This window comes from Salvelinus sp. IW2-2015, unplaced genomic scaffold (assembly GCF_002910315.2).
Source record: "Salvelinus sp. IW2-2015 unplaced genomic scaffold, ASM291031v2 Un_scaffold820, whole genome shotgun sequence".
Classification (NCBI taxonomy): Eukaryota; Metazoa; Chordata; class Actinopteri; order Salmoniformes; family Salmonidae; genus Salvelinus; species Salvelinus sp. IW2-2015.
Window position 1 is genome coordinate 40,127 of NW_019942622.1, and position 11,148 is coordinate 51,274.

Consider the following 11,148-nt stretch of genomic DNA (forward strand, 5'->3'; position numbering starts at 1 on the left):
CCTGTCCTACAGACCAGGCTTCCAGAACGCTAAGGCAGACGCACTGTCCCAGATGTATGACACAGAGGAGCGGTCCATGAATCACACTCCCATACTTCCGGCCTCTTGCCTGGTGGCACCGGTGGTGTGGGAGCTGGACGCGGACATCGAGTGGGCGTTACCTACAGAGCCCACTCCCTCCCAGTGTCCAGCTGGGCGTCTGTACGTTCCATCTGCTGTCCGCGACCATTTGGTCTATTGGGCCACACGTCACCCTCCTCTGGTCATCCTGGCATTGGTCGGACGGTGCGCTGTCTTTGTGGGAYGTACTGGTGGTCCACCTTGGCCAAGGACGTGAGGYTTTATGTTTCCTCCTGCTAGTTGTGCGCCCAGTGCTAGGCCCCTAGGCACTTGCCCAGAGGGAAGTTACAGCCSTTACCCGTTCCACAACGGCCGTGGTCGCACCTATCGGTGGATTTCCCCGCGGATCTTCCTCCCTCACAGGGTAACACCACGATCCTGGTCGTTGTGGATTGGTTCTCTAAGTCCTGCCGTCTCCTTCCTTTGCCCGGTCTCCCTACAGCCCTACAGARTGCGGAGGCCCTGTTTACACACGTCTTCRGGCACTACGGGGTGCCTGAGGATATCGTGTCTGATCGAGGTCCCCAGTTCACGTCAAGGGTCTGGAGGGCGTTCATGGAACGTCTGCGMGTCTCGGTCAGCCGGGCTTTCACCCCGAGAGTAACGGGCAGGTGGAGAGAGTAAACCAGGATGTGGGTAGGTTTCTGCGGTCTTATTGCCAGGACCGGCCGGGGGAGTGGGCGGCGTTCATCCCCTGGGCAGAGATGGCCCAAAACTRGCTCCGCGACTCCTCKACTAACCTCTCCCCCTTCCAGTGCGTACTGGGGTATCAGCCGGTTCTGGAACCTTGGCATCAGAGCCYGATCGAGGCTCCTGCGGTGGACGAATGGTTTAAGCGCTCGGAGGAGACCTGGGACGCCGCTCATGTGCACCTGCAACGGGCCGTGAGACGTCAGAAGGTGAGCYCCGATCGCCACCGCAGTGAGGCCCCGGTGCCCGGGTCTGGCTCTCGACCCTCCACCTGCCCCTCCACCTGCCCTGCCGAAAGCTGGGCCCGCGTTTTGTGGGGCCATTCAAAGTCCTGAGGAGACTGAACGAGGTTTGCTACAGGTTACAACTTCCCCCAGATTACCGTATTAACCCCTCGTTCCATGTGTCTCTCCTCAGGCCGGTGGTGGCTGGTCCACTCCAGGAGTCTGAGTTGCGGGAGGTCCCTCTGGACATCGAYGGGGCCCCGGCGTATGCTGTTCGAGCCATACTGGACCCGAGGCGTCGGGCGAGGGGCRMTCAGTACCTCGTGGAGTGGGAGGGGTACGGTCCGGAGGAGAGATGCTGGGTGCCGGTGGAGGACGTTTTGGACCCTTCGTTGCTGCGGGWTTTCCACCGTCTCCATCCGGATCGCCCTGCGCCTCGTCCTCCGGGTCGTCCCCGAGGTTGGTGTCAACGTGCTGCTGGAGCTGCGTGTCAGCGGGGGGTACTGTCACGACTTCTCCCCATCTTAGCTACTGTTTTGACCATGYCCGTTTAAAATCCAGGACTACTCCATGTCACGACTTCCSCCGAAGTCGGTCCCTCTTCTTGTTCGGGCGGCGTTCGGCAGTCGACGTCACRGGCCTTCTAGCCATCGCCGATCCACTTTTAATTTTCCATTTGTTTTGTCTTTGTTTTACACACCTGGTTTCAATTCCCCAATTACATGTTCATTATTTAACCCTCTGTTTTCCCCATGGTTTTTGTGAGTGATTGTTTTTTGTATGTTCGGTCCGATGTTTGTGGGCTTGGTATTACTTCATGTATTTGGAAATTTTGAGTAAAGTTCATTGTGTTACTCATCTCTGCTGTCCTGCACCTGACTCCTCTGCACCAGCTACACCCAGAAACTTACACTCCAAGCAGTTTAGACACCTCAACTTGCTCAATTTCCACATTATTTATTGCAAGATTTAGTTGAGGTTTAGGGTTTGAGATCAACCGTAAACATACAGCATCAGGAGAGTTGTCAGAAATATACCTTTCTTTACCAAAACATGAAATTGCAGTGGTCAGGCATAGGMATACACATTTCACATGATCCTGTGTGTTTCTCCATGCTGGATGTTCTGTTTTGAACGTCTTAAACATATATTTGGATAGATGACATAAGAGCAAATCTCTGGTGAAGTCCTTAGGCTCATTAAGGTGAGGGTTGATCTTTGTGACACTTKGCTTCCTCAGCCTTAGGCCAGCCAGCTGGCTGCAGGGAAACTCATAGCCGGGGCCAGAAGGAGATAGGCCTTAGGAGCAATAAAGGTCCAGCCCATTCCACCTTTGACAAGGTACCAGGGCTGGGAGGCCAAAASTGGGTTACTATGGTGAAATTACATTATTACATGCCACCTGACTGTGTTGGGACGGCATTGGTGGTCAAGATAAGTATATACATTGTAATTAAAATATATGTATTGTTATTAAAATATATGAACTGTTATTTGCTTACACACATAGCTAGTATTTACATTGCTATTTACTTACATAGTTATGATCCCAAATACAAGTTACTGATGCTAAATATAACCTAATGATGCTAACTTAACACTGACTTATTTCGTCTCAACTCAGGAAATTTAGCTAACAAAGCTAGGTAATAATATTCCATACAATAAAATACAAGCTCATACAACTTCACATGTTACATTAGCAAAGTAACTCTGTTTTTTTTAAAATATAACTATGTACATATGCGTACTATAAGGCAAAGGGTGGCTACTTTGAAGAATCTCACATGTGAAATATATTTTGATTTGTTTTTTACTTTTTTGGTTASTACATGATTCCATATGTGTTATTTCATAGTTTTGATGTCTTGACTATTATTCTACAATGTAGAAAATAGTAAAAAAATAAAGAAACACCCTTGAATGAGTAGGTGTGTTCAAACTTTTGACTGGTACTGTATAAAAAAGCAACAAAATGTTGTTTAAATTACTCTTGCCTTAGTCAGAGTATTGCCGTATTCGATATAATATATAATTATTAGTGTGGAAGTAAATGCAAGCAGGCATTGCTCATTTCTCTTATAWTCTAACATTCTTTTCAAAATTCACAAGTACTCAAAACAAGGGCTGAGCAACTCTATCCTGGTCATGTTCAAACAAACCAGCCTGGCTACAGCAGAATAAAGCCAATTTATAGAAACCATAATGGAAGCAAGCCATATCAGGGTTCAGAAAAGCTGTGCCAAAATCAAGAGCCTACCCTCGGAATAGAGTGTGAGAAGTGATAGAGAGGTGTCATGTTTCTTATACATGTATAATGTTACTTTGGTGCCATGAACTTAAGATAATTAAGTTCATTACTGATGTTAACTTAACACTGACTTATGTCGTGCTAAGTGAGCTAATAACTCTAGGTAACACAATTTTCCATACATTGTTTTAAGCTTTTAAAGCTTAACATTTTACATCAATGGTGTATTTATTTTTAAGTTGAAAAAGCTAACCTTTGACTTAATTTATTCCAGGTTCCTTTAAAAATGATATATTTATATAGTGTTTACATGACACGGGCCGTACTCAGAGTATAATCATTTTCAAGGAAATATACATTTATAAATACACATGTATACATAGTCATTGTTCATTTCTCTTATATCCTAGCTTTCTTTTCACAATCCACAAGCGCTAAAACAAGGGTTTATTAGAATACATTTGCTTCATGTCTTTCCTGTACAGGCCAGTTTGTGTCCAGCCAAAGCATACTACATCTCTGTATATTCTCTCATATATTGTGTGTAATGAAGGGATTACAAGAACCATTATCTTTTAAACAATAGATTTTCTGAAAGAAAGTTTTGTCAAAGCCTTCATTAGCCGAGGCCTCCCTCTGTGGTCTGAATACAGGCCACATTTTGCAGCAATTACTTGACCAGAAAACAACTGCCAATCATTCTTAAAGGGGAAGGATTCCAATTAATAAACCTCTTAAATACTTTGGTTTCCCTCAGTATCTACTGAACAGTGAAACAGACAGCGGGTATAGCCAGAGGGGAGGAACTCCATTGAGCGTTCCTACTTAGTAGTTATCGTTGAAGACTTTGAAGGACTTTATCCGGGGAGGTTGGGAGGAGCAGGTACACAGCTAACGGAACTCCCATCCGCTGTCATTTTGCAACTTGTCAGACAGAGGAACCACAACTCACGGCTAAGCACTGGAAGAGGATGCGTGTACTATAACTAAGCTACCTGTATAGAGGTAAGTACATTTATAAATGTCGCTGGTGATATTGCTGTTTATTTTGACTTGATAGTAGTATTACTACTTGGTTACAACTACTTGTTGTTGAAGATACCATTATTGTTAAGATATTTCTTAATTTTATTTAATTGCCGTAATGTTTTTCCAATTTCATAAGGATTACTTTATCTGAATGCATATGTCGTGGAGCGGCAGGTAGCCTAGTGGTTAGAGCGTTAGGCCAGTAACTGAAAGGTTCGCTAGATTGAATCCCCGAGCTGACAAGGTAAAAATCTGTCATTCTGCCACTGAACAAGGCAGTTAACCCACTGTTCCTAGAACGTCATTGTAAATAAGAATTTGTTCTTAACTGACTTGCCTAGTTAAATAAAAAATTGCTTGTCCTACAATCTTTAAAAACTGTCAAATACATTTTGGGGGTGGAATTAACTATCATATTTATTCATAGACCAAAATATAAAATATAATGTATTGTACCATCTAATTTTATATCCGTTTTGCCGATAAATGTAGCTAGCTATAACATATGATTATAGCCCGAGTGGCACAGAGGTCTAAGGCACTGCATCTCAGTGATAGAGGAATTGCTACAGACCCTGGTTCGATTCTGGGCAATATCACAACCGTCCGTGTTCAGGAGTCTCATAGGGCGGCGCACAATTGGCCCAGCGTCGTCTGGTTGGGGGAGGGTTTGGCTGGGATGGACCGTCATTGTAAAATAAGAATCTGTTCTTAACTGACTTGCCTTGTTAAAAAAATAAAATAAAATAAACACCTGTTCATAATTTCAGATCATACTTTTTTATTAACTAACCAGAAAATGTGTGTTGTTTTTAAACATATTTATTTAAATAAATTACATATATCAATATATGCTTTTTCATTWAAAAAAACACAATTCTTTACTGATGCATGAGTCAGATTTTGACCCTTAAGTAAAAATATTCTGCTGAAAAATAACTTTTGCATGAAAACAATACAGAAAAAAGTTCAGGTTTGTTTTCTTTCAGTCGTGCATGGATCATAAAGAATGAAGAATGGCCAGGAATTTCAGATGTGAATTATGCAAATCAAAGAAAAATGTCCACAGTTTTCCAATTAAAGGGCTTGTTACTGAAGTAACATTCTAACCATTATATCATTGCATATGCACAATATTAACAAGTGGCATATGAATATGCAGAGGCATATATGCAAATTCACAACCAAACTGTCAGTTCAGCAAGTAGGGTGACGATGATACCAACATGTCTAACTCTCCAAACTCTGTTTTGCAGACTGACAGGAAATCCAAGGACACGATCTCCAATTCTGCTCTGGCTTGCTCTCTCTTGATATAATCCCTATGTGACAAATGACAACCTGTACTGCTGTCTGTCTGTCTGTCACGTGTCCAACTATATCTGAGGGTAGCCCCTCAGCAGTAGGAAGAGTTCCTCTGGATGCATTTGTCAATGGATACCTTGGGAATGGTMGACGACGGCTGCCTGTCACCAGACAACTACCATGACATGGTGAAGGGAGGAGGGTCTAGCGGAGGAGGCCGGGTCCACAGCATCGATGTGATCTTGGGCTTCAGTAAGGACCAGGACCCTCTGCTGACCCCTGTGGGGGACGTGGGGGCCCATAATGTGGCCCCTGAGGGCCTGGAGGACCACCAGGGGAAGCAGGTCAAGTCAGACCCCTACGGACAGCTGGCCAGCCTGGGGGACAGCACACAGCACTCTGACTTCCAGGGTCAGTACGCTGGTTTTAATTGATTGACTGCATTTATTACATCATTTAAGTCACATATTCAGAGACTTATGTCAATTTTCGTTGATGTGATACTGATGTGATATTGACGTGATAATGATGTGATATTTATGTYATAATGATGTGATATTGATGTGATAATGATGTGATATTGATGTGATAATGATGTGATATTGATGTGATAATGATGTGATATCTGACGTGCCACGAGAGACAAACTATAATAGCACAAGGACAATGACATGGGGGGCGGGGGGGGGTAATGGGGAATGGGGAATATATGTTGGTCACAGATTGGAAAACAATAGTTGGAACAGTAAAGACTTTCCCTTTTCTCCAGTCGAAGAAGTAGTCATAATGTTTGCTTAGATAACCTCAACCAGGAGGAAAGGCATAGTCCAGGGACAGTTGAAAGCACACTGTGGTAACCTCATCCAGGAGGAAAGGCAGGGACAGTTGTGTCAACTGGTGGTAACCTCATCAGGAGGAAAGGCACGGGATAGTTGAAAGCACACTGTGGTAACCTCATCCAGGAGGGAAAGGCAGGGACAGTTGAAAGCACACTGTGGTAACCTCATCCAGGAGGAAAGGCAGGGGTTGAAAGCACACTGTGGTAACCTCATGGAGGAAAGGCAGGGATAGTTGAAAGCACACTGTGGTAACCTCATCGGAGGAAAGGCAGGGACAGTTGAAAGCACACTGTGGTAACCTCATCCAGGAGGAAGAGCAGGGACAGTTGAAAGCAAACTGTGGTAACCTCATCAGGAGGAAAGGAGGGATAGTTGAAAGCACACTGTGGTAACCTCATCCAGGAGGAAAGGCCGGGACAGTTGAAAGCACACTGTGGTAACCTCATCAGGAGGAAGGAGGGCAGTTGAAAGCACACTGTGGTAACCTCATCCAGGAGGAAAGGCAGGGACAGTTGAAAGCACACTGTGGTAACCTCATCCAGGAGGAAAGGCAGGGACAGTTGAAAGCACACTGTGGTAACTCATCCAGGAGGAAAGGCAGGACAGTTGAAAGCACACTGTGGTATCAATTCCAGGAGGAAAGGCTGGGATAGTTGAAGCAGCACTATGCTCAGGTTCTTATTTTTGGCGAAGATTCAGAGACTAGAACACTACAGTACAACCACAATGCTGGACTTGACATTTCTAGCTACTTTTATACTTGTTGTACTGAGTATTTCTCCCAGAACAATACTGGCATGACATAACAATTATCTATCACATGATCATTACATCATATGTGAATTAAGGAACCACTTCTGCTGCCTCCTTCGCACGCTTGTTACCGAGCCAATGATCTGATGATATCTCAATTGAGCCTCAATTGATTTGGATTAATGATATTCAACTCTGATGGGATCTTACCATCCGTAACCATGTGAGTGGGGCTTCAACCTCATCCTGTTTTCTTAACAAATTAGATCTGGTACTTGGGTGAGTGAGAGAAGCCAAGTAAAGTCTTTGTGTAGATTAGAACTGGCCAGCCTAGGGCACACGGGGACTCGGGTTTAACAGGTGGCATCTGTCGGCATGGGATTACTGGGCCTGAGGAATGCAGTGAAGTATTGACATCACCGGCCGAGAGAGAAGAGGCCTGCAGCTTGCATTGCCTTTAGGCTCTGTTGCAATATACAGTTGAAGTCGAAAGTTTACATACATTAGGTTGGAGTCATTAAAACTTGTTTTACAACGCTCCACACATTTATTGTAAACAACTATAGTTTATGGCAAGTCGGTTAGGACATCTACTTTGTGCATGACACCAGTATTTTTTCCAACAATTGTTTACAGCAAATAATATTTCACTTATAATTCACTGTATCACATTCCAGTTGGTCAGAAGTTTACATACACTAAGTTGACTGTGTTTTAAACAGCTTGGAAAATTCCAGAATGATGTCATGGCTTTAGAAGTTTCTGATAGACTAATTGACATCAGTTGAGTCAATTGGAGGTGTACCTGTGGATATATTTCAGGCCTACCTTCAATCCAGCGCCTCTTTGCTTCACATCATGGGAAAATCAAAAAAATCAGCAAGGCCTCATAAACAATTGTAGACCTCACAAGTCTGGTTCATCTTTTGGAACAATTTCCAAACGTCTGAAGGTACCCACGTTCATCTGTAACAAACAATAGTACGAAGTATAAACACCATGGGACCATGCAGTGTGATAACCGCTCAGGAAGGAGACGCGTTCTGTCCTCTAAAATTGAATGTACTTTTGTGCGAAAAGGAAATCAATCACAGAACAACAGCAAAGGACATTGTGAAGATGCTGGAGAAACAGTACACAAGTATCTATATCCACAGTAAAGACGAGTCCTTAAATCGACATAACCTAAAAGGCCGTCAGCAAGGAAGAAGCCACTGCTCAAAACCGCGCATAAAAAAGCCAGACTACGGTTGGCAACTGCACATGGGGACAAAGATCGTACTTTTGGGAGAAATGTCCTCTGGTCTGATGAAACAAAATAAACTGTTTGGCCATAATGACCATTGTTATGTTTGGAGGAAAAAGGGGGATGCTTGCAAGCCGAAGAACACACATCCAACCGTGAAGAACGGGGTGCAGCATCATGTTGTGGGGGTGCTTTGCTGCAGAGGGACTGGTGCACTTCACAAATTAGATGGCATCATGAGGTAGGAAATTGTGTGGATATATTGAGCGACATCTCAAGACATCATCAGGAAGATAAAGCTTGGTCGCAAATGGTCTTTCAAATGGACAATGACCCAAGCATACTTCCAAAGTTGTGGCAAAATGTTAAGACAACAAAGTCAAGGTATTGGAGTGGCCATCAAAAGCCCTGACTCAATCGTACAAAAAATATGTTGGGCAGAACTGAAAAAGCGTGTGCGAGCAAGGAGGCCTACAAACCTGACTCAGTTACACCAGCTCTGTCAGGAGGAATGGGCTAAAATTCACCCAACTTATTGTGGGAAGCTTGTGGAAGGCTACCCAAAATGTTTGACCCAAGTTAAACAATTTAAAGGCAATGCTACCAAATACTATMTGAGTGTATGTAAACTTCTGACCCACTGGGAATGTGATGAAAGAAATAAAATATTAAATAAATCATTCTCTCTACTATTATTCTGACATTTCACATTCTTAAAATAAAGTGGTGATCCTAACCTTTACTAGGATTAAATGTCAGGAATTGTGAAAAACTGAGTTAAAATMTATTTGGTTAAGGTGTATGTAAACTTCCYACTTCAACGGTATATCTTAAGTAGCATGCTAGTGCTGAAATACACTGTATATTCAATACCTTACACCATTTACACTAAAGGGAAACAAAATAGCATATAGTCCACCTTTCTAACCATGTTAAAGAGAGGCCTTTCTTTAAACATGGAATGTTCACGTTTGGTACAGTAAGTAGAACTGGCACTGCCGGATTAACAGAAAGGCTCATGACAAACATCCTCTTCTACTGTTTACCTGCAGAGTCGGGCCTTTTCTCCAGTGATACGTGTGATGGGGACCTGGGGGACCTCCAGAGGGGTTTGGACACCGACAGGGGGAAGTCACCTGAGCCCCCAGAGGAAGACCACCCCAAGAAGAAGCACCGCCGTAACCGCACCACCTTCACCACCTACCAACTCCATGAGCTGGAGCGGGCCTTTGAGAAGTCCCACTACCCCGACGTCTACAGCAGAGAAGAGCTGGCCATGAAGGTTAACCTCCCAGAGGTCCGCGTACAGGTATGGCACATCCGGCTACTACTACTACCAGTACCAATTAACGAGTACTAATTATATTGTATGTACTGTTGCCTTTGCCTATCTAGTACAATACATTAATAATACTGTCCAGGTYTGGAGCCTCCTGCTGTCTACTATSACTATACTATCAATCAATCAATCAATCAATCAAATGTATTAATAAAGCCCTTTTTACATCAGCCGATGTCACAGAGTGCTATACAGAAACCCAGCCTAAAACCCCAAACAGCAAGCACTAGGTACTACTACCAACACTGCCTACTACCTACTAAAGTTACTACTACTAATACTAACTACTAAAGTTACTAACCTACTATACTACTAAAAGGTACTACTAACTACTACTACTACTACTACTACAAAGTTACTACTATACTACTGAACTATAAGTCTACTACACTACTACTACTACTACTAAAAGTTATACTACTACTATTTACTACTACTCCAAGTTACTACTATCACTACTATACTACTATACTAACTAGGTACTACTACCACTACTACTACTACTAACTACTAAAGTCTACTACTACTAACTACTAACTACTAAACAGTTACTACACTACTATACTACTAAGTTACTACTACTACTACCTACTACTAAAGTTACTACTTACTACTACTACTATTTACTACCTACTACTCTACTACCTAACTACTAAAAGTACTACAACTACTATACTACTAAAGTTACTACTACTACTACTACTAAATACTGTACAACTACTACTATACTACTACTACTACTACTAACTATACTGTACTAAGTTACTACTACACTAAAGTCTACTACTACTACTACTTACTACTACTAAAGTTACTACTACTACTACTACTACTACTACTTAAAGGTACTACTACCACTACTAACTACTACTACTACTACTAAGTAAGTTACTACTACTACTAACTACTACTAAAGTTACTACTACTACTACTACTAACTACTAGCTACTACTACTACTACTAGTTAACTGCTACTCACTACTACAACTACTACTACTACAAGTTTATACAACTACTAGACTACTACTACTACTACTACTATACTACTACTCTACTACTACTACTAAGTTTACCTACACTACTATACTACTACTACTACTATACTACTTACTCCTAAAGTCTAACCTACTACCACTATCTAAAGTTACTCACTACTACTACTACTACTACTAGTTCTACTACTTATAATACTAACTTATACTACTAAAGTAACTACTGACACTACTAACTGTACTACTCTAAAGTTACTACTTACTACTACTACTACTACTGACTACTACTACTTACTACTACTACTACTAAAAGTTATTACTACTATCCCTACTAAGTTACTACTACTACACTAATTAACT

General features: G+C 42.6%; 1 protein-coding gene across 1 annotated transcript in view; it reads left to right on the top strand.

Moving 5' to 3' along the window:
- Nucleotides 1-4,069: 4,069 nt before the first annotated feature.
- Nucleotides 4,070-11,148, top strand: part of LOC112068987 (retinal homeobox protein Rx1-like) — a 16,356-nt gene continuing 9,277 nt past the window's right edge. The window contains exons 1-3 of the mRNA XM_024136236.2: nt 4,070-4,290; nt 5,571-6,030; nt 9,510-9,766. Coding sequence (XP_023992004.1) covers nt 5,736-6,030; nt 9,510-9,766 — 552 coding nt within the window. The 5' untranslated portion in view covers nt 4,070-4,290; nt 5,571-5,735. The remainder of the gene's footprint in view (nt 4,291-5,570; nt 6,031-9,509; nt 9,767-11,148) is intronic.